Source organism: Leucoraja erinacea, chromosome 7 (assembly GCF_028641065.1).
Source record: "Leucoraja erinacea ecotype New England chromosome 7, Leri_hhj_1, whole genome shotgun sequence".
NCBI lineage: Eukaryota > Metazoa > Chordata > Chondrichthyes > Rajiformes > Rajidae > Leucoraja > Leucoraja erinaceus.
Window position 1 is genome coordinate 50,525,696 of NC_073383.1, and position 24,834 is coordinate 50,550,529.

The 24,834-nt window shown below is 41.3% G+C and overlaps 1 protein-coding gene across 1 annotated transcript in view; it reads right to left on the minus strand.

Moving 5' to 3' along the window:
• The window catches only part of c7h3orf70 (chromosome 7 C3orf70 homolog), a 33,138-nt gene extending 27,968 nt beyond the window's left edge, over positions 1 to 5,170 (minus strand). Inside the window, exon 1 of the mRNA XM_055638559.1 lies at positions 3,940 to 5,170. Within this exon, the coding sequence (XP_055494534.1) occupies positions 3,940 to 4,123 (184 nt within the window). The 5' untranslated portion in view covers positions 4,124 to 5,170. The remainder of the gene's footprint in view (positions 1 to 3,939) is intronic.
• Between the last annotated feature and the right edge of the window lie 19,664 nt (positions 5,171 to 24,834).

Genomic DNA, 24,834 nt, shown 5'->3' on the forward strand with positions numbered 1-24,834 from the left:
CAATAGTATTTTCAATGACACCAGCAGTTGTGTTCTTAAGAGACAATGGTGTCTGATTATTGCGGGGAGGTGACATCTAAAGAGGTTTATTTTTCCAACACTAATTTTTTTCCAAGACATTTTCTTTCTGATTGTCAATTTCCAAAGTAACTTTTCAGTAATTCTCTAGTTCCTGATCAAAATTGGGTTTTAATCGATTTAACCTACATGATATAAATAGTGCTTCTAAATCATCAATCATGTTATTTCAATATGTGTAGGAAGGAATTGCAGATGCTGGTTTAAACCAAAGATAGACACAAAAAGCTGGAGACTGAAGTAGGGTCTTGACCCGAAATGTCACCCATTCCTTCTCTCCGGAGATGCTACCTGTCCTGCTGAGTTACTCCAGCATTTTGTGTCTTATATCAACATGTGTTGTTATAGCAGAATTATCTTTAATGTAAATTTTAAAAGTGTGCAATAACAGGGGAAAATAGAGATCCATCATGTATACATAAATCTTTTGATGTGAAAAGGAAAAATAATAAAGCAATTGGAATCCTTCGGATTTATCAACTGGAAATGAATATGGAACTGAACAACTTATGCTAAACCATGGGTTAACACCAAATGCTGGACCAACTCAGTGGGTTAGGTGTGAAGCATTCTTCAGACCGAAAGTAGAGTTGGGGCGGGGTGGGATTAAATTGGAGGCGAGAAAAGACCAGAACAAATTAGGACCGGTAACAGATGACCTCATGAAGGGTGGAGCCCATAATGGCCCATTGCTGGCTGTGGAAGGTATGATAACAAGAGGAATACTGGAATGCAAATACAGTGGAACTGGTAGTACAACTCTGATGAGGGATGTGGGGAGAGAGTGGAGGGGAGGGAATGCAGTAGTCACTTGAAATTAGAGAAATCAATGATTATACTGCAGGGTTGTAAGTTGCCCAAGCAAAATATGGGGTGCTGTTCCTCCAATTTGCTTGTGGCCTCACTTTGACAGTGGAGGTGGCCCAGGAGAGAAAGGTCAGTATGGGAATGTGAAGGGGAGTTAAAATGTTTGGCAACCGGGAGATCTTGTAGACCAAGACGGACTGAGCGTACTGTAAGTGTTCAGTAAACATTATGTCTCTTAGGTCTCAGCAGGACATTTGTGACCATTTCTGGTCACTGCACACAAATAATTATGTTTTGCTCTCAAAAGAGATTTACAAAACTGATACAAGGCATGCAGAGAAAAGGAGATTGCCCTCCACAGAGCAGATACATTTTGAGGGATTTAGATGGAGAAATTGTTTCCACTGGTAGATGTGCATAAACAGAAAGGACAGATTTAATGTAATGATCAAAGAACAGAGAGACATAAGAGGGTTTTGCTTATATATTTGTAGGTGTTATATGTTAGGAGCACACTACCTACAGGGTAGTGTAAGCAGAATCCAAAATAATTCTTAAATTGTTTTTAATTTGTGGAGATTTATAGTTATACAGCACAGAAACAGGCCCTTCAGTCCAACTCATCCACCTCGACCAAGATGCCTAACTAAGCTAATTCCATTTGCCTGCGTTTGGCTTATAGTCCTCTAAACCATTCCTATCCATGGACTTGTCCAAATGTCTTTTTTAAATGTTGAAACAGGAAATTTTATAGAGCAATGGAAAAAGAGCAGGAATATGGGCCGAACCTGATAGCTCTTTTGAAGAGTCAGTGAAGACCCTATGGACTGCTCTCTCTAAAGCTAACATTCAATGTGTGAATTTGAATCCCAACTCATCAACTTTCCGTTAATGAGAAAGCACGTTCTCAGTCCCATTTTATAAAAAATTCCGTAAAAGTATTCGCATTGACCCTTATACTACAGAAAATATCCCAAGGTTGCCCTCCTTTCTTCCCCGAGATGTGAATTATTAGTTGTTGGCAGAAGGACTGACATTGGAAAGTGAAATTGAGGTAGGGAAGGGGGTTAATGAACTTCAATGTCAAAGCGGTTTCTTTTACCAGACAGATGGGGAGACATTTATTTTCTTTGAAGGTTGTGCATCCTCTACTCTAGACTGCTGTGAATGATGAGTCATTAAGTGTGTTCATGGCTGATGTAGACACATATTTGGTCAATGAAGGGATTGACAGATCGAACTAGACAATGTTGAGGCCATTCATCATCAAATGAGCCATGATCTTATTGAACTGTGGAGCTGGTTTGAGAGGCACCTATTTCCATTATTTGTCATGAAAAAATTCTCCATTCCAACACAAAATCATCACCCCTAGGATTCGGCCTACAGAATGGAGCAATCAAGTGATTAATCAAAAAACGGATTAATATCTAACTTCCTTTAGTGCTTTTGAATTCTAATGGATCAACACGAGAGAGGGAATAGTATGTTGGGCTTTCATAGACTGATGTACAAGAACCCCCAGATCCTGTCATACTTCCCCTTTTCCCAACTCGAAAATTTCAACTAGTAGCTTGAAAATGTAGAAAAACAGAAGAAAAAAAAGGGGGGGAACGTACTGAGAGTCATTTGGATTTATTAATTCAAGTGGAGGTTGCGGATGCTATCGTCTGGGCTAGTATTTATTGCCCCTCCATGTTACTTGACCATTAGTCGACCATTTCACAAGCCGCTAAGAGTTAACAATGTAGCTCTCAAGTAGGCTGTCTATGAATAAGGATGGTAGATATCCTTCCCTGAAGGACATAGACAAATCAGATGCGTAATAAAAACCTGGAATAAAAATAGAGTATGCAGCAAAAGACATTATAATCCTGCCTGGACAAGCTGAACGTAGTATGGGGCTACAACTTGCTTACGTAGATAAAGTTGGACTATGGCATAGTTGAATCTGCAATGATTGGCAAGGCCAGGTCGAGTTTACTTCACATCAGAAGTTAGTCAACAATACCTGTCTTGGGTCACATCCATCTCGAGACTCCTGTGTAGATGTACATAGTCTGTTACCCAGTGGGGGAATCAAGAAACAGAGGATATAGGTTTAAGGTGAGAGGGGAAAGATTTAATCGGAATCTGAGGGGCAATGTTTTCACTCCGAATGGTGATGCATATAAGAAACGAGCAGCTGGAGGAGGTAGTTGAGGCAGAAACTATAGCAACATTTAAAAGACATTTGAATAGGTTAATTGAAAGGAAAGGTTTAGAGGGACACGGGCCAAACGCAGGCAGGTGGGACTTGTGTAGATGGAGCATCTTAGTCGGCTTAGCTATCTGTGCTGAACGGCCTGTTTGCATGCTGCGTGACTAGCTATGACTCCTTTGTGAAGCGCCACCCAGCAGGTGATGCCACAAAAGAAACGGTAAAACAATCTTCACCAATTGCTAATGGGAAAATCACCTTCCTGCCTTTTCAACCAATTGAGATTCAGCAATAACCAAGGCTCAAAAATGTAGTGATGTGTGAAGTGATAGATTGCATGCTCGATTTGTCCATTATAGTAATGTTTGCTTGCTGCTTTGATGTTTTGCCGTGTCTATCATTGAAATTAAATATTCACATCAATTATTTATTAATGGTAATTAATTATTTGAGTTCTGATGGCGGTGTTTTAGGCAGTGAAGTGTGTTCAGCAATGAAGTTGGGTTTGATGAGATACATAGGACCTGATATAGTGGCAGTTAGATGCGAGGAGTGTGTCTTTAAATGCCGAATTATAACGGGTTATTGTAATAAAAACACAACGTTAGCGTCCTATTACTGTTTCCCAACGGATAGTCAATAAAAGGGGCATTAAGACTATTGCACGTCAGAGCTTCAAACTGCACTGTTTCCCGTGAGGAAAAATGCATAATTCCGACTCTCAATAAATATTTTGAGGATTGCATACAAGATAATTCAATCGCCACATCAATACGGACCTCGGCATAATTCTAACTGGCATTTCACCTGCTAATCAGAGGCAAATATCAACGAGTACAATGAATATTGCTTACAGTGACACCATCCCAAGTGACAACACCAGTGCCGCTTGAAGCACTTGCCGTGGCTGTGGGTCGCACAGACGGACGGGCTATCGCAAGGCTGGAAGTCTGGTCTCCCCGCACAGCTCCGAGCCAGGGCTTGGGCTTCGTCCACCTTCTCCTTCTTCACTACCTTCCACACACCGGAGGCCTTCATCTCTGTGGAGGAGGTGAATCCGGGCAGGAAGGAATCTGGAGCAAGGAGATCCAGTCCACAAAACAGATGCGCGGCAAATAAAGAGAGTGAAGGAAACTTCAATTAACCAGGACCCTCCCTGGCTAGTTCAGTCAAGTTTGGAGTTTGGGGGTGGGGTTGGATTGGCTTTGGGAATTTAAGAAGCGGGCAGCTTTTGGAAGGTCACAAATCCTGCAGACGGAAGGATATTCGGGTTGGGCTGAAGAATCCCCAGGTTCGCGGCTACGATCTGTCCGAGGAGTAGCTGCAAGCGGATGGCGTTGGAGAACGAATACGCTTCTGCCTGATAAAGTAGCCATGAGGGTTACACCCCATCGCGCGTCCAGACAGGGAGGGAAGAGGATGTTAGCTGAACCAGTTGTGGAGTCAGAGCTCAAATCCTCGGGCAAGAAACTTGACGGTGGGCGGAGAGGAAGGGCGAGGAGGAAAGGCGAAGAGAGAATGCCACGTCAGATCAGAGTTGAGAAAGCAAGGAAATCTCGGAGTAGCAGGCGGCTTTCTGTAGGAATTGCAACGGGGTCAGCGCAAATATCCATCCTTTCGTTCCAAGTGCAGTCCAAGACTGAAAGTCGGTGAAAGAAGTCGAAGTCCAGCTGACGGGGATTGCTTTCAGTCGATGCTGTGTCACAATCTGAAGTGGAAAGACTTTCACTGCAGCTTCATAGTTTATTGCAGCAAACACAGCGCCAATGCGCCGCGCATTCAAATAGTACCTTTATATTCACATAAATCCTCCCCTACCGCGGCGGGCGGTGTGCACACCCCTTCCCCAAATTTGGATTGGGTTTGCACCAATCTTTCAGTGCCGGGGGTCGATGAGTAATGCTGCCCAGATCCCAGGCGAGCTCTCGCCAGCGCCTTTGCTTTTAAAGTCACTTCTGTTCTAACCCTCGATGTTGCTGTCACCGTCGAAGTGATGTCAGTGACACGAAGCAACAGCCTGTGGAAATGCAGTCACGAAACTGGAAACGGAAGGGAGGGCGCGATGGCAAAAAAAAACCACACATGCGAGTTCGGTTGTTAGTTTCTGACATCGGCAGCAGCCTTCCGCTTCACATCTGTAACGACATGACAGCGTTTTTCCAGCTGCCTGCCAGTATAATCTCGTCGGTCCCTTAAGGGTATGTCCCACATGAGACTCTTTAGGCGAGTGCAGGAGACTGCGCTCCCTCATGATCGCCACATGGTCGCTACATGTTCGCTGGTGGTCTCTGGTGAGTGTCCTTCATGGTCGAAAGGAGTTCCCGCATTCTGATGTCGTTGTAGGTAGTCGAGGTAGCCGTATGTAGTTTTAGTTAATCTCCTTTGCTGACCGGGCATTTTCATTGGCTCATTTGGGGAAAAATGAGCACGATGTAAGCACGAGTTTTCAGAACCAGGGAAAACCGACCGGTAATGTTAAATGCCCGCTAAACCTCACAGCTGTGTCTATAAGGGCCTGACCCACTTAGGTGACTTCTTTGGCGCGTGCAGAAGACACTGCGCTCGCCACAAGTTTGCTACGTGGTCGCAGGTGGTCTCCTTCATGGTCGGGAGGAGTTCCCGCAATCTGGGAACTAAATGCGACCTCTGTAATTGCGGCCTCTTTCAACGTATTGAAAATTTTTCTGCGACCAAATATTAGTCGCCATGGAGAAAATCGATATTTTTGTAGTCGTAGGTCTAGTCGTAGTGGGGTCATAGGTAGTCGTAGGAAGTCTTAGTTAATTGCCTTTGCTGACCGGTCATTTTCATTGGCTCATTGCGAAAAAAAAGGTATGTAAACAGCAGGACGTGATGCGCTGTCGTTCCTGTGGACGGTCATTGCGCAATTTTTCTTTCAGTGGATCAGACTGTGTGTGAAATGGCTCCGAGGTTAAAAGGATTTTATTTTTATACATCTCGAACAAGCAATACACTGAATTTAAAAGACCATGTTTGAAAAACCTAACGTCATTTTTTTAGGTGATCTTATGACTATAGAGTCGTAGCTTGTCGTAACTTGCTTTCTGTGATCGTGGGAGTAGTCGTCTGTAAGTCGAAGATGGTCGTCTTCAGTCCCCACTATTGGGTCGCCAATTGTCACGAGTGCATCGGCGATTAAGTTGTAGATAGTCGTAGCTTGTCCTACATAGTTGTAGGATGTCTTCTACACAGTCGTAGGATGCATTTGATACTTTCACTTTTTCGCCAATTCAACAAGACTATGACAGTCGCCTGCACTCGCAAAGGAAGTCACCTAAGTGGGACAGGCCCTTTACACTTCTAACTTTGATCAATATATAAGTTCCCTGATGATTGGTATGCTTTCTTTAAAAAAAATACTAGACTAAGTGGGACCCGTTGGGTTCCAGCATCACACGGGAGGGCTGGTCACCAACGCAATATTCCACCTCTCCACCAATTCCAACACTGCTCGCCAGTCTGGGGGCTGTCTGTTGCGCTAGTATGGTTGTTGCGGGAAGAAGGTACTGATTTCCAGAGGGCTAGTATCGACATTGTGGGCCGTATGGATGCTTGGGCAGGCATCCAACTGTTGCAACGATTTTAAAAGCCAAGCCAAGGCAAACAATTGGGCTGCAGACACCCGCCACCAAAATTCATTTTGTGAACACAATCTTGTTAAAAAAGGTGAGGCAAACAATTGGGCTGCAGACACCCGACAACCAAAATTCTTTTTGTGAGCACAAATTTGTTAAAAAAAAAGGCGAGGCAAACAATTGGGCTACAGACACCCGACAACCAAAATTCATTTTTGTGAACACAAATTGTTAAAAAAAAAAGGCAAGGCAAACAATCGGGCTGCAGCAAACAATTGGGCTGCAGACACCCGACAACCAAAATTTGTTTTGTGAACACAAACTTGTTAAAAAGACGGGGCAAACAATTGGGCTGCAGATACCCGAAAAACAAAATTCATTTTGTGAACACAAACTTTTTAAAAAAGGGCTGCTGCCACTTTACAGCCGCATCGAGGGGACTCACCGTGGAGTAGACGTGCGTTCAGTTCTATTCGCAGCTCAGAGAGCCGTGACCCTCTCGCTTCCTGGGTCTGGCAGAGACTGAGTGAGGCACGACACTTCCTGGTTCTATAGTCCGTCTCCCCCTGTCGCCAGCGGGGGCAGCAGAGCGAATGAGGAATTTTGTAAAAACATTAATATCTCTCTCATTTTTCATCGACGGAAGAAATCCTCCACACTCATATGGCGGAGGGGGGCTCTGAGCGAGGTGGCCAAAAATGACGGCCGTAGGTGGCGGCGTTCTCTCGGAAATCGCAGCACAGTCGGCCAAAAGCGGTCAAGATCAGAGATTTAGTAATATATAGATACAATGTATCAGGGCGCTTTCACAGCTGTTCAGCTAGGGTAACCCATGCGATTCCTGCTGTTTTAATATTTGCAACTTGTGATGGACGGCAACGTGTGGCCCTTGTGATTGTTCTGCAGATAGGTCCCGACCCGAAATGTCGTCTGCCCATATCCCTCCACAGATGCTGCCTGACCCAGTGGAGTTAGGGTTAGGTTTATTAATGTCACTTGTACTGAGGTACAGTGCAAAGATTTGTTTTGCATGCTAACCCATCTATCAGATATTACTATATATAAATATAATCATGTCAATAGGTAGAGCAAAAGGGAAGAAACTGAGTGCAGAATACAAGATGGTTCTCAACATTGTCGCACATCAGTTCCATAGACAGTCCAATGTCCGCAATGGGGTAGATATTAATTGGTCGGTACCCGTGTTTATAGAAGGACCCTTCAGAAGGCTGATGACAAAGTGGAGGAAACTGTTGCAATTTGTTTTTTCGCTTAAGATTCCTACATCTGCAGTCTCTTGTGTCACTTGTCATCCATTTGTTAAAAACAGGAAAATAAAGAATGAATGAGCGACTTTATTACTTACAAGGGATTAGTTAAAATTGTTTCCCTGCAGCATAATGGCGCATTTGCATAAGATTTTGTTTAAAGTCCAGCTTGTTCCAGTAGAAAACTTAACAGAGGACCTTAATTTGTTTTATGTTTACAGTTTTAATTGAACTTTTTTTGTTTGTTTATTATGTTTTATAATAAGTACTGTGTTTGCACGCCTGTTATGCTGCTGCAAGAATGTCATTGTATGGTTTCAGTACATACAACAATTAAATACTCTTGAAAGAAACGAATGCTGCATAAAATGGGTTTCCTCATGGGAGTAAAATGGGTAAAAATCCAATACATCATTTTGTTTGAAACACTGCTTTTCTACAGTCATACTTTGCTATTTCTTAATTTTAACATATCCGTGAATCGACTTGGAGAAAAAACAATTGAAAACGGAAATACTGTTTTCTGAAGCCCACAGGCTTGCAAGCTATTTTCCTGTATATAATATCCCTGAAAATGTTAACATATTTCAACCAATCACTTGTCCTTAATTGCAAAATGCGCTTACAATCACTATCAGGGAAAATGGCAGAAATGTTCTCGTATTATTATTCAACTGTAACAGTATTATTTTATGTTAGAAAAAATATCTTTTTGGCAGAATCCCATTCTACAACAGTGCAAAATGTGTAGGAAAGAAATACTACAATTACAAATTAACATATGTTAAACAGCCAGGTGTCAGAAGATGTATCTGATTGTAAGCTGCTATGAGACTTTCGAATATACAGTGTCCTCCATAATGTCTGGGACAAATACCCATCATTTATTTATTTGCCTCTGTACTCCACAATTTGAGATCTGTAATAGAAAAAAATCACATGTCGTTTAAGTGCACATTGTCATATTTTAGTAAAGGCCATTTTTATACATTTTGGTTTCACCATGTAGAAATTACAGCTGTGTTTTACATATCCCATAGTCCACTGTACAAATTGTGGAAGTCTTTCACTCTAACCCTTGCTTTGATCATAACTGTTCATTAAAATTGAACACTGAATGTTGGTCTATGGTGCTGCTTGCTACAGTTTAATCATTGTCTGCTTAAAAGAGGTAATTAATTTTAGAGCCAAGAATTTAGAGCCACACCATCTCAATGTCACTGCTCAATGTGGCTGTCTCTACCAGAAGTAGATTCAATGTCTTTTCAACTCAGGTAAAAAGATGAAATAGCGGCAAATTTGGATAGCAGTAACAAGATCGCTCCGAGTCCGCATGGATTTACATAGGGGAAATCTTCTGGAATTTTTTGAGAATTTAACTTGGAAAATGGACAAAGGCAGTGGATGTAGTTTACCTGGACTTTCAGAAAGCATTTGATAAGGTCCCACATAGAAGATTAGTTGGCAAAATTAGGGCACAGGGTATTGGGGGTAGAGTGCTAACATGTATAGAAAATTGGTTGGCAGACAGGAAACAAAGAGTAGGGATTAACGAGTCCCTTTCAGAATGGCAGGAAGTGACTAGTGGGGTACCACAAGACTCGGTGCTGGGACCGCAGCTATTTACAATATACATCAATGATTTAGATGAAGGGATTCAAAGTAACATTATCAAATTTGCAGATGACACAACACTGGGTGGCAGTGTGAACTGTGAGGAGGATGCTATGAGAATGCAGGGTTGCCTGGACAGGTTGGGTGAGTGGGCAGATGCATGGCAGACCCAGTGTAATGTGGATAAATGTGAGGTTTTACACTTTGGTAGCAAAAACAGGAAGACAGATTATTATCTAAATGGTGTCAAGTTGGGAAAAGGGGAAGTACAATCAGATCTGGGTGTCCTTTTCATCAGTCACTGAAAGTAAGCATGCAGGTACAGCAGGTAGTTAAGAAATCTAATGGCATTTTGGCCTTCATAACAAGAGGAGTTGAGTATAGGAGCAAAGAGGTTCTTCTGCAGTTGTACAGGGCCCTGGTGAGACCACACCAGGAGTATTGTGTGCAGTGTTGGCCTCCAAATTTGAAGAAGGCCATTTGTTCAATTGCGGCAGTGCAGCGTAGGTTCACAAGGTTAATTCCCGGGATTGCGGGACTGTCGAGAATGGGGCGACTGGGCTTGAAAACTCTGGAATTTAGAAAGATGAGAGGGAGTCTTATTAAAATATATTAGGTTATTAATGGATTGTACAAGCTAGAGGCAGGAAGCATGTTCCTGATGTTGGGAGAGGCCAGAACCAGCGGCCACAGTTTAAGAAAATGGGGTAGGCCATTTGGAACGGTGTGGAGGAAAAACATTTTAATCCGGAGAGTTGTGAATCTATGGAATTCTCTGCCTCAGAACGCAGTGGAGGCCAATTCTTTGGATGCTTTCAAGAGAGAGTTAGATAGAGCTCTTAAAAATAGCGGAGTCAAGGGGTCTGGGGAAAAGGCAGGAACAGGGTACTGATTGTTGATGATCAGCCATGACCACAGTGAATGGCGGTGCTGGCTCGAAGGGCTGAATGGCCTGCTCCTGCACCTATTGTCTATTGTCAACTCTGCATGATTCCCAGAAGTACTTGAAATATCGCATTTGCAAAGTTATTATAAGGTTTAACATTTGTTTTAGGTGACTATCCCATATTGGTGCTGTCAACTCATATTTTTCAGTCAATTTTAGGCCGGTGTAGTCTTGCAAAATTCAATTTTGTCCCAATATTTCTACTGATAAGTATGTTCAGCTGTATTATACCATTGTAATGAGACAACATTTTAATCTAAATATCTGCAAGATTTATTTCCACTAAAGCCGCTGAAGTCAGTCAAGAGTGTTTTATTGTCATATGTCCCAGATAGGATAAAGAAATTCTTACTTGCTGCAGCACAACAGAATATGTAAACATAGTACATAACGGGAGAAAAAAAAGTTCAGTGTGTGTATATATATATATATATGCACACATACTCAATAAATAAACAAATATAATGCAATAATAATAATAGTCTGTTGTACTTATTTGTTGTCGTGTTTAATAGCCTGATGGCTGTAGGGAAGAAGCTGTTCCTGAAACTGGATGTTACAGCTTTCAGGCTCCTGTATCTTCTTCCCGGTGGCTATGGTGAAATGAGTGTGTGGCCAGGATATTGTGGGTCTTTGATGATGGTGGCTGCTTTTTTGAGGCAACGATTTCGATAGATGGGAATGGCGGGGAGGTCAGAGCCGGTGATGATGGACTGGGCAGTAGTCACAACTTTTTGCATTATTCATGCATTATGCAACACATTACCGTTATTTGTAGATTCTTACTCATGCTGCAAATGACAACAATAGATTAACTTGTTTTTGCAAGTGCTATTGTAATGGTCAGTTAAGAGGCTGTATGCAAAATATTCCTTTTTTGCAACGTTCAATAACTGTATTTTAGTAAAATGGACAAGAAATGCAGCAAATCTATAATGTGTAATCATTAATAATGCAATAATAGTTATTAAATGCAGAAATTTAACAAATAAATAATGGAAATATGCAGCAGGTCGGGCAGCAGGCAGCATTTGTGCAAAAGAAACAAAAGTTAACATTTCAGATGAAAGGCTTCAGACTTCTGGCCTTTTGCAGTATTGTGATTTTCAGCTAAATACTATTTTTCTTTAAATATCTTTCTAATGAATAGAATATTGGATATTTATAGCCATAGTTGGCAGCCTAATTTTCAACCATTCCTCCCGTTCTTCTCAATTTTTACACTTCTCTCCATTTATGTTCATATCATATTTATGATCTGCCTGAATAGCATTGAAAACAAAGTTTTTCACTGTATCTCAATGCATGTGACAATAATAAATCAATACTAATTAATAAACCATCCTGCATCCTCAAAGGTTGCCTAGGAACAGGGCTGTCTTAACAGCATTGTAGGCCCCCGGGCAATGCAGTGCACTAAGGCCCCTACACTTCCAGTTTCTTTATGCCAAATCAAATATGCCATCATGCACTTGTGATGTTCTTCTCCATTTTCATGTTCCACAATAACATTCTATAATACATAGATTAGCATGGGGCCCCTATGCTCGTGCGGCCCCGGACAACTGCCCAGCGTGCTCATGCATTAAGATGGCCCTTCCTATGAATTGTCTTTAATAACAGTGCTGCTTATATGTTCTCCAACTATTTCTATGCTTCTGCTGGATGCATTTTTCTATGAAGTGGTTTATGTTTGCTGAATATATATATTTTTTAAACTGAGGCTTCAGTAAGATGTTTTCACAATGTAAGCCTCCACATATTTCAATTCATAGAACTTTTCAACATAGAAAGAGGTAATTTGTCCCATTCTGTCTCAACTGGCTCTTTAAACAAGCATTTTAAATCGTCCTCATGGGTCCTATTGCACCTGCTTCAGATCATAACAAATCACAAAAAATATGCATTCAACTCCCAGCTAGATCTTGTGCAAATTATTGTTTATTGAACTGAGGTTTCTAACCATTGAATCAATAAGAAACATTCCTCCAGTGGATTAATAGTCAAAGTAGGCAGTTAAAAATATTGCATATATATTATTAAGCGGACATTTAACTTTACCTTGCTTGCAAAGTATTATTGTTTTCAACACAATTATCCTAGCTTGAATGATACCTAACAAACATAGGCAGATCTTTGTCACTTATTTTGGTGAGAAAAGCGATTGTTGGGATTTTCCCAAATCAAACAATGAGCAAAGTGCGCCCCCTGTAGACCGTTCATAGTCAACAGTAAGCAGCGTTTGAAATAAATCTTTCTTGCATTATCCCTATGTTAAAAAAACACCGACAATTAGTGAATTATAGTTGCAAAGATTAATCATACCTATTATATATATGTATATTCACGGTAAGAACCACCAGGAGAGAGGAGTAAAATATTAGTCAAAGAGGTAGACTTTAAGGAACTCAAAGCAAGAGATAGAGAGAGATGGGGAAAAGGCTTAGACATTTTTTTTAAAATAACTATTATTGCATTATTACTGATGACATTATAGATTTGCTGTATTTCTTGTCCATTCTACTTCAAATCAGCTGTTGAAGGTTCCAAAATTGGAATAACCCCAGAGATTAGGAATAAAGAAATTGAAAGCATAGCTAATAATAATCAGGGGGATATTCTGCTGCAATGCATCAGATGAGTCACATCTATATTGTTTTGCACTTTATACTATTACTTTTAGCATTGATAAGCTCTAAAACCACTTGGCATCAGTACTAAGGTAACGATGAACCTTGACCTTTTGAAATATTTTGAACCCTAACCAGACTAACGATAGCGATGGCAAAAAAGTTAATTAACCGGTTAAGTGATTAAGAGAACAAAAGAAAGTACTTCTTCAGGCATTCTTCCTGTGCTCAATCTCCAAAACAAAATAGAATTTCAGCAAGGATGACGGACTCTGGTTATGTGGAGACACAACTGTAGATGGATTTACTCAGAGCAGTGAAGACTAAGCATAGATTTTGTGGCGGTATTGAAAATTACATGGGACTTTAATAAAATCCACAGAGCAGAGCCCTTTAAACTAGAAAATATGTAAGCCAGAGTCTTTAGAAAAACAATAATTTGCAAACGATCTAGCTGGGAGGTGAAGTGAATATTCTTAATGTAATGCGCTGTGATTGGAATGTTCTGCCTCAAAGGATGGTGGAATCAGATTTAATTCAGGAAACTGAATCAATGCATGAAAAGGAAAATTATGCTATGGGGAAAGTTTAGAATAGTCATGAAGTTGTACGACACAGAAACAAGCCATTTAACTTAATTTGCCCATGCAAACCGAGTACATATAAGGATCAATGCCATTTCCCCACATTTGGCCCATAGCTATACCTTGATGATTCAGATTCAATTTTAATTGTCATTGTCATTCAAATACTTGTTTGATGTTTCTTAAAATATTTGAGCACCTCTGCCTCCGCTATCCCCTCAGGCAACACGTTCCAGATTCCAACCATCACATGGGGGAAAATATCCCCATCAGATCTCCTCTAAACCTTCCACTTCTCACCTTGTACCACTGCCCTCTTATTTTAAACATTGAACCATGGGATAAAGGTTCTTACTATCCCCTCTTTCTATTCCCCTCGCCAATTTGTAACCTTTCAGTTCACCTCTCAGCCTCCACCGGTCCAGGCAAAACAAACACAGCCTATCCAATTTCTCCTTATAACTGAATTGCTCCAATCCAGGTAACATCCTGCTGAATCTCCTCTGCACTCTCTCCAACACAATGAGAAACTTCCTGTAGTAGTGGTAAACAGAACTGCACACAATACTCCAGGTGTAGCCTAACCAATGTTTCATAACATTGTATATTGGCCTCCCCAGTCTTATATGATAATTTAATTTATTATTGTCACATGTACTGAGGTACAGTGAAAAGAGTTTTTTGTTGCATGATTAAAATCAAACCAACTGGAGTGTACAAATAAAGAATAATGGGTACTACAACATTTAGTGCAAGATAAAGTCCAATAAAGTCATATTAACAATAGTTCAAAGGTCCCCAAGGCGGTAGATGGGAGGTCAGGACTGCACTGCAGCTGATGAGAAGACTGTTCTGTTGCCTGATAACAGGTGGGAAGAAATTGTTCCTGAATCTGGAGGTATGTGCTATCAAACCTTTGCACCTCCTGACTGATGGGAGAGGTGAGAAGAGGGAATGATCAGGGTGAGACTGCTCCTTGATTATGTTGGTGGTCTTGCTGAGGAAATGTGAAGTGTAGATGGAGTCAATAGGTTGGTTTGCATGATGGTCTGGGCTATGTTCACAAGTCTGCAATTTCTTCAGTCGCCAGTCCAAGGTCTCGGCCCGCGGCACCACCCTCACCACTCGGCCGCCGCCACTAGCGTACCGCGTAGCCGGTGGTGACCTCCAGCCGCCTGACAGCGGACGCGGCCAATCAGTGCAGAGATGGTGCAGGAAGATCATCCCAGCGATGCCCCTTCCTGCCTGACAGGAGAGGAGACCAATCTACGTGGCGGCGACTGACAGGAAAGGAGACCAATCTGCGCATGTGCGGTTTTTAAGATTTTCAAATCTTAATAACTTTTACAATTTACCATGGATTGGAACAAAACCTGTCGCACTTGAGCACAGGAGAATGGTGAGTAAGGTAGCACTATCGTGTACCATTTTTGCGCAAATAGAAAAACCGCACAAACCAGAAGAGCACAAGATCAGAGTTTTAGTTATGTATAGAAGATTGTTAGATATATAACCTTTCCATGTTCTCCAGTAAACTAGCACTTTGTGTCTTTTAACCATTTTTGTTAAGTAAAAGCACATTAGATCAGAGTTTTATCTCATCTATGTATAGAAGACATGGGCAGCCAAAAACATAGATAGTGTCACCTGTGTTTGCAAACCTTAGGAACCAATTAGAGGTACCTTTCTTTTCTAGTTTATTTTTGAGACTGAAATAAAATTTGTATCTGATCTGTATGAGTACCTCTAGCACTTTGTGTCTTTTATGGGGGTTTAATCATTTTTGTTACTGATGTAAAATTGGTTCATTATATGTAGGTAGCTGGTTTTACATCTCATCTAATTCTCTTTTCCATTGAAACCAAGAAAGCAGAAGATAAGAACATGGGCAGCCAAAAACACTTTTACTGTTGATAAAGACTAGTGTCACCTGTGTTTGCAAGAGTCTAAGACTGTGGAACTCCATTAGGAACCAATTAGAGGTACCTTTCTTGGCGGGACTTCATAGTATATTTTTGAGAAACTGAAACATAGAAAAATTAGTATCTTCGAGCCTGCACCGTCAATTTGGCTGATATCTAAGCTGTAGCCTTTCTTATTTAGCCATAAGGGCCACATCTAACTCCCTCTTAAATTCTGAGCTGGCCTCAACTACATTCTGTGGCAGAGAATTAAGCACTACGCTCTGTGAGGTCATGCAGGATTTCCCCTTTATCCTTAAACTGTGACCCCTTGGACTTCCCAAAACATGGGAACAATCTTCCTGCATCTAGCCTGTCAACCCACTTAAGAATGTTGTAAGTTTTTATAAGATCCCCCCTCAATCTTCTAAATTCTAGCGAGTGGAATTTAGAAGGATGAAAAGGTGTCTTATTGAAGCATATTAGATTATTAAGGGATTGGACATGCTGGAGGCAGGAAACATGTTAATGTGGGGGATCCAGAACCAGGGGCCAAGTTTAAGAATGAGGGGTTGAGGGAAAGAAATTCACCCAGAGACTTGTGGTGGAATTCTCTGCCAAGAACAGGAAGGCAACTGGATGCTTTTTAGATATCTTAAAGATATGGTGTCAAGGGTTAGGAAAACTGATTGTGGGATCAGCCATGTACAATGATGTACTGAATGTCACCGCTAATTCAGATTGTTGATAAGTTCACCACTTAAGCGATTTTGCAGGTGACTGCCCCTGAGTTGAACTCGGAGAATTATGGTAATAGCCGCTCGTAGGTACTCGAGGCTGCCACTTTAACTTAAAAACCTGACAGATCAGGATTACAAGGTAATGTGCATCACTCATCTGCAATATAGAAATTAGCTCTTCAGCCTAATTAATTTATGCCTGAGTTTATGCTCCACACCAGCTTCTCACTACTCTATTTCCTAATCTCATCAGCACTTTCCTCTATTTCTTTTCTTCCTATTTCAGTTACCTAATTTACTTTGTAAACCATTCACTGCAACTATTTCACATTCTGCTTTTAAAGCATAAACCAAGTTATTATCCAACAAAATGGCATGGAGTGCTGGAGTAACTCAGCAGGTCAGGCAACAACTCTGGAGCACATGGATAGGCGATGTCTCGGGTTGAGACCCTTCCTCAGATTTAATAACAAAGTTATTACGTTTCTCCTATGTTTCTTATTGTTTTTAAAATTCTCTAAATCTTTTTTAATGATGCAGCATTTTGAAATTCAACCATAATAAAATGTTGTGGTGTTATTTTAAATTTTTACTGATTGAAATTTGATTACTGTACTATTAGAGTCACATTGTGCTCATCCTCCTCTATACCCATGCTATTAAACAATTAAGCTTGTCTGTTCATTCCAATTGTATGAACGCTGTGCTAAATCCACTAAATTCATGCTGCTTTGCAATTAGAACATATCCCTTAACAGTTAAAATGTCTAGTTCTGCTTAAAAAGCAAACTATTTCTCATCTAATTAGCCAACAATCTTTGCTGAATAATCATGTAACCAAAGACATAATTACAGCAAGAAAACATTATTCCAATGTTTCCAGTCTTCTATGACAACTGTGAAAGTTCTATTTGATCCATGCTTCTACTAGTTATTCAGTCTGCATTTGAATTGTACCTAGTTTTAAAGTAAAGTTCCCCTCCAATTTTGTAGCCTACCATGCCTTGATAATTTAAATGTTTATCCTGATCCTTCTTAATTAATGTGAGCATTCCTGCCATTACCATGTCGGGCATTGCATTGGGCATTCCAGATTGCAACCATCCTTTGGGTGAAATAAATCTTTCCCAGATCTCTTCAAAATCTTTAATATCTTAACCGAAACCTGTAACTTTTTGTTATCGTCACCACTGCTATGGGGAAAATGTTCCTCCCGCCTTCCCTTACTATGTCCCTCATAAATTTTATACATCTCTTTTAAGATCCCCCTCTCCATGGAAAAGAAACCTAGACTGATCAGTTTATACAAATCCTTCTGCATTCTAATGCATCTAGTTAAGTGTTATCCTCACACAGTGCAGTGCATCGGCTTGATAACAATTGGGAATAGACTAGAGAAAATTCAATAGAAAATGCCTGGTTATACCTATCACACGGCAAGCAGCTTACTGAAGTAGAGGAGATCTGTGGCACCAGTGTGCACATCTCTGGAATGTAGAAACAAGCAACTGCAGATGCTGGTTTACAAGGAAATACACAAAATCCTGGAGTCACCCAGCGGATCAGGCAGCATCATTGAAGAACATGGATAGGTGACGTTTTGGGTCGGAACTAATGAAGGATCGGTCAGAAGAAGGGTCCCGACCCAAAATGTCACCTCGCCATGTTCTTCAGGGATGCTGCCTGACCCGCTGAGTTACTCCAGCATTTTGTGTCTTTCCATGAAAGGCTAGATGTTCACTGTTTGAAGGGGGCAGTATTAAAAATCTTTCCGACATGTTGACTTTATTATGACTGAACCATAGTGAGCATGATCATGGTGCTTGTGAAGGTTATGATTTATCTGGAACTAAATCAAATTTCATCCTTATCCGCTGGGTCCTTCATCTGTGGGTTTCTGGAGTTGCCTCTGAGTACATTCCGTAGCAACAGCAACTGGGCTCCAGGTTCAACCTTCCTGCTTTCAATGTACACAAGCTTTAGACCAGAATCTGACCTCAACAATTTTCTGCAACTTTAAAAAATGTGTGCTAAAATTAAAGTGTTTCGATTGTTCTTTGTTTCCTGGAGCATCAAAAGTAGAATGATACAGTGCATTCAGAAAGTACTCAGACCCCTTCACTTTTTCACATTTTGTTACGTTACAGCCTTATATTAAAATTGATTAAATTCACTTTTTTTTATCATCAATCTACATACAATACCCCATAATAAAAAAAGCAAAAACAAGTGTTTAGAAATTTTCACAAAGTAATTAAAAATAAATAACTGAAATATCACATTTACATAAGTATTCAGACCCTTTACTTTGACATTAGAAATTGAGCTTAGGTGCTTCCATTGATTATCCTTGAGATGTTTCTACAACTTGATTGGGGTCCACCAGTGGTAAGTTAAATTGATTGGACATGATTTGGAAAGGCACAGACCTGTCTATATAAGGTCTCATAGCTGACAGTGCATGTCAGAGCAAAAACCAAGCCATGAAGACGAAGGAATTGCCCTTAGACCTCTGAGACAGGATTGTGTCGAGACACAGATCTGGGGAACGGTATGAAACAATTCTGCAGCATTGCAGGTCCCGAAGAGCACAGTGTCCTCCGTCATTTTTAAATGGAGGATTTTGGAACCACAGAACCACAGAAACTACATAGAACTGGCCGCCCGGCCAAACTAAGCAATCGGGGGAGAAGGGCCTTGGTCAGGGAGGTGACCAACACACGATGGTCACTCTGATAGAGCTCCAGAGTTCCTCTGTGGAGATGGGAGAACCTTCCAGAAGGACAACTATATCTGCAGCACTCCACTAATCAGGCCTTTATGGTAGAGTGGCCAGATGGAAGCCACTCCTCAGTAAAAGGCACATGACAGCCCGCTTGGAGTTTGCAAAAGGCACCTAAACAAGATTCTCTGGTCTGATGAAACCAAGATTGAATCCTTTGGCCTGAATGCCAAGCGTCACGTCTGGAGTAAACCAGGCACCGCTCATCACCTGACCAATACCATACCTAGGGTGAAGCACAGTGGTGGCAGAATCATGCTGTGGGGATGTTTTTTCAGTGGCAGGATCTGGGCGACTAGTCAGGATCAAGGTAAAGATGAACGGAGCAAAATACAGGGAGATACTTGAAGAAAATCTGCTCCAGAGCATTCAGGGCCTCAGACTGGCGTGGAGGTTCACCTTCCAACAGGACAACGACCCTATGCACACAGCCAAGACAATGCAGGAGTGGCTTCATGACAAGTCTGTGAATGTCCTTGAGTGGCCCAGCCAGAGCCGGACTTGAACCCCATCACACATCTCTGGAGGGACCTGAAAATAGCTGTGCATCGATGCTCCCAATCCAACCTGACAGAGCTTGAGAGGATCTGCAGAGAAGAATGGGAGAAATTACCCAAATACAGGTGTACAAGCTTGTAGCGTCATACCCAAGAAGACTTGAGGTTGTTATCGCCAAAGGTGCCTCAACAAAGTACTGAGTAAGGGGTTTGAATACTTATGTAAATATGATATTTCAGCTATTTCTTTTTAATTACTTTCCTAAAATTTCTAAACACATGTTTTTGCGTATTATGGGGTATTGAGTGTAGATTGATGATTAAAAAAAATTGAATTAAATCCATTTTAGAATAAGGCTGTAATGTAACAAAATGTGGAAAAAGTGAAAGGGTCTGAATACTTTCTGAATGCACTGTATGTAGACTTTGCTCAGGGTGGATATCAACATGGCCAAGATTTTCACAAGGTATGCACACAGAACCAAGTCAGTATGAGATTTTCTGCTCATCAGCATTGTATGTGAAAGATGGCTTCATTAGGCAAGATACTTCTGGCAATATCATTGCTGATAGTGAGATTTGGATGAGCAGCAGTGCTAAAAATATTTGTACATTGCTCCCAGCTGGTCCCTGCCTTATTTACACTCCAATTATATTTCCTCTGGGGTTTATATCTATATTAGAGATGGTCTCTGCTTTGAGCAAGAGCTTGATTATTCATTCACCCAATGTGGGAGAGAAGCTTCAATTCCCAGACTATAAGACATCTTCTGGTTAGCAGAGCCACATTTTAAACAGAGATTTTGCTGTCAATTTCTCAGCATTATTGAATCTGCCACTTCTATCATCAAAGGAGTAATGTGACCATAATGTGACCCAGAAAGAACAAATCATTGAATTGATGATCAGCAAAAACTTTAATTTAAAAAAATGATTAACAATCGATAGTGCTCATAAATCATGGAATACTTTGTAATACAGTTTGCAGGTGCATTCATATTTCAAATGCCTGGACAGACCTCCAGCTTAGAGAGAGAAAGGGAGTCAAAGCTTCAAACCACTCACCCGACAACAAATCAAAGTTCATTAACTTTAAATATTAGCCATCTCCCTAATCTTCTGAGACTTTCCAGCATTTTTTGTTTCCATTCCAGACTTCTAACATCTACAGTATTTTATTTTAAATTGTTCACACTTTTGCCTATTATTGCCGAGTCCTAGAAAATCCCAACTAAAAGGAACTTTCAGCAATCTATGATCAATCTTGACCTCTGATGCACTCTGTGTAGAGTTTGCATGTTTTCCCTGCCACCATTTGGGTTCATCGAGTTTTCTGGATAATTCACGCATGATAAAGATGTGTAGATTAGTAAAATAATTGCCCACTTTAAGTTGCCGCTGATATGTAGAGGGGTGGCAGAAAGTGGAGATGTTAATGGGTAGAATAAATGAGTTTCATGTCAAAGAGTGGCAGGTGTGCACGTGAGAAAGAAAGGCCTATTTTATGTAGGTGTCTCCCTACTTTATGCAATCGACCATCACTGCAAACAATTGTGGAAAACGTTGGAAAAACACACAGCAAGTTAGGAAACACCTGTAGCAAGAGAAGTGTTAACATATCATGTCAGAGACTGTTCATCAGACAAAGGGACTGATACAATATAAACAATACAATAATACTTTATTAGCAAGTATGTTTTGCAACATACGAGGGATTTCATTTGCCAAGTCAGTCATACAATAAAAAGCAACGAAACACACAATATACATTTTAACATAAACATCCACCACAGTAACTCCTCCACATTCCTCACTATAATGGAAGGTGAAAAAAAGTTAAATCTTTTCCCTTCTTTGTTCTCCCGCGGTCGGAGGCCTCGAGCCTTACGTTGACAGGACGATCTTGACTCCCGCAGCCGGCGGCGTTTGGGCCCTCCGCGTCGGGACGATCAGCTTCCTCACCGTGGGAATGTCAGCTCCCCCGCGCCGAACAATCTGACCCCTGGGTCGGGGCTTGTCGAACCTTCTGTGTCGTTGGAGCCCCCGACTTGGCCTCTCCCAAGACTGTGAGCTCTTGATGTACAGTCCGCAGGCAAGGGATCGGCTCCGATGTTAAATCCACGCCCCGCGGTGGGGCTCAAAGTCGGTCCAAGGAGGCCTCTAGCTCCACGATGTTAGGCCACAGGGCGATCGGAGAGGTCGGCTGCAGAGAATCGCATCTCCGGCAAGGTAAGAGATTGAAATTAAAGTTTCCCCCGACCCCCTCCCCCTCCCCCCACATAAAACAAACCGGAGAACATTTATACAAACTTTATAAACGCACTAAAAATAACAAAAAACTACGAAAAAACAGACAGACTGTTGGCGGGGCTGCCAAACGTGTGGCGCCCCTGATGTTCTACCAATTGTCTCCTACCTCTCACCACATATGCAGTCAGACCCACTAAATGTTTCTTGCATTTTCTGGTTTTATTTCAGATTTCCAGTATCCACAGTTTTTGTTTCTATCACTGGAACATGGTAATTTGCACATATATTTCATTATTTTTGTATTAAGATCTGATCCAACATGTCACACAAAGCCTTGGGGCTGTAATTTTGATGTATTCTTGGAAAAAAAACTTACATTTTAAATCTGAAGTATTTCTTATTATTGTTTAGCCTGTACAACTTTTTTATGTTAAATTTGATATTTAAAAAAATAATTGTCATCAGAATAACGTACATTTAGCCAAACAAATTGGCATTTTGGAACATACATACCTGTCCTATTCTATCAAAACTTAGCCAGCTTTCAAAAAGCTGGCTAGTAACCATTGGCTTGGATGTCACAACCAGCACCATCTTCAGCATTTCACAGGAACATCATGTGCCATGATAGACGGGTACCAGTGTAATTAAGGAAGCTGTGGTGTATCTGAATGCATCACTCAGCTGGTCGGTTTCTGAGGAGTCATTTGTTTCAACCACAGCTTTCGTCTGGAAGACTTAGAATCTTAAATATTCTGCCAATAGATGTGTCCAACCATATTTGATCATGTTTCAAAATGAACTAAATTACTGTTCCAAAATCTGTTTTCTGTGTTACAATTGTCATTTCATTATTTTTCGCAGTCATTCCTGTCAACTCTTGAAAAATTAAAATGTCACAAATGAGAACGTTATGCTGGTGCTAGAAAACATCCTGCAAAGACTTTTAGGTTGTTGTGAATTTTCATTCATGTTTGAAGTGTGCTTTTTGCAACCTCTTTTCCTATTTATCATACTGTGGGCTGAATACTGACTTATTAATAGGTAACTTTCAGCTTGTGTTGCCGGGGAGATGGCAGCCCTGCCGGCAGTCTGTTTGGCTTTTCACTCTTTTAAAAAAAATTTTAGTTTGGTAAAAGTTTTTGTTTTAATGTTCTTCTGTTTATTTTATGTGGGGGGAGGGGATCAGGGGAAACGTTTTTTCAAGTTCCTACCTTGCCGGAGATGTAATTATTTTTCTCCTCGGGCTGTCGTGAGCCCCACCGCGGGGCGCGGACTTAACATCGGAGCTGATCCCTTGCCTGGAATCGCTCTCACCGCGGACTTCACCATCAAGAGCTCGCAGTCTCGGGTGAGGCCAAGTCGTGCCCCGACATAGAAACATAGAAATTAGGTGCAGGAGTAGGCCATAACGTACCTCCACAGATGTTAGGCTACTGGTTTATAGTTTCTAGGTACTTATTTGCAGTCCTTTTTTAAGTAAAGGCACAACATTCATCACCCTCCTCTATTGTGGCACTTCATCCATGGCTAATATTGATGCATATATCTCAACCATTTATACAGTAAATATTAGTGCTGGTGAAACCTAGGGGTATAAGTGCATAGTACCCAAAAGATGGTGACACAAATAAAGAGTGGTTAAGAAGGCATATGGCATGCTTAGCTTCATCAAATAGGACACTGAGCACAGTTCGAACATCATGTTCCAACTATGTGGGATGTTGGTGAGATTGCACCTGAAATACTGTTGCAGCTTTGGTCGCAATACTCTAGGAAGGATGTGATTAAGCTTGAGTGGGTGCAGAAAAGATTCACAAGGATGTTGTCAGGGCTGGACGACTTTGAGTATGTATGAAAAATGTGAAACGGAATTACTGACATGGGTCAGTGACTAAGAAGTGTCTATGATAAGCTGCTATTTCAGACAAGGCCAATGTATTGATTGGAGTACATCATATTAATCTGGTATCAGAATCAGAATCATAATCACACTTTATTCGCCAAGTGTGTTTTGCAACATAACGAGGAATTTCATTGGCAAGGTCATTCATACAATTAAAAGTAACAGATCACACAAAAACACATTTTAACATGAACATCCACCACAGTGACTCCTACACATTCCTCACTGTGATGGAAGGCGAAATAAAGTTGGTCCTTCCCTTAGTTCTTCCTCGGTCGTGGGCCTCGAGCCCCCATTGACGGGACGATCTTGACTCCCGTAGCTGCCGGTGTTCGGGCCCTCCATGTTGAGGCGATCTGCTCCCGCATCCGGGGATGTCAGCTCCCCCGCGCTGGACGATCAAACCTCGTGAGATGAGAAAAACATTTTTCACACAGAGAGTGGTGAATCTCTGGAATTCTCTGCCACAGAAGGTAGCTGAGGCCAGTTCATTGGCTATATTTAAGAGGGAGTTAGATGTGGCCCTTGTGGCTAAAGGGATCAGGGGGTGTGGAGAGAAGGCAGGTACAGGATACTGAGTTGGATGATCAGCCATGATCATTTTGATGGCGGTGCAGGCTCGAAGGGTGAATGGCCTACTCCTGCACCTATTTTCTATGTTTCTATGTACATAGAGAACAAACTGACTGGTTGCATCACGGCCTGGTTTGGTAACCTGAATCCTCAGGAACAAAGGAGGCTGCAGAAAGTAGTGGTCATTGTCTGGTCTATCATAGGTATTGTCTCCCCATTATCACAGCAATTTGCAGGAAGCAATGCCTCAAGGAAGCTAATATTGTCAGACCCTCACCACCCTGGCTATGCTCTCATCTCACAACAATCCTTGGAAATAAGGTGCAGCAGCCTGAGAACCATGACTTTCAAGAACGGTTTCTTCCTAACAGCCATCGTGCTCTTGAACCACCTTTCAGAACCTTAACCACAACCCTACCTCATCACTGAAGTATTATGGAGTTTGTATTGGTGGCACTACAT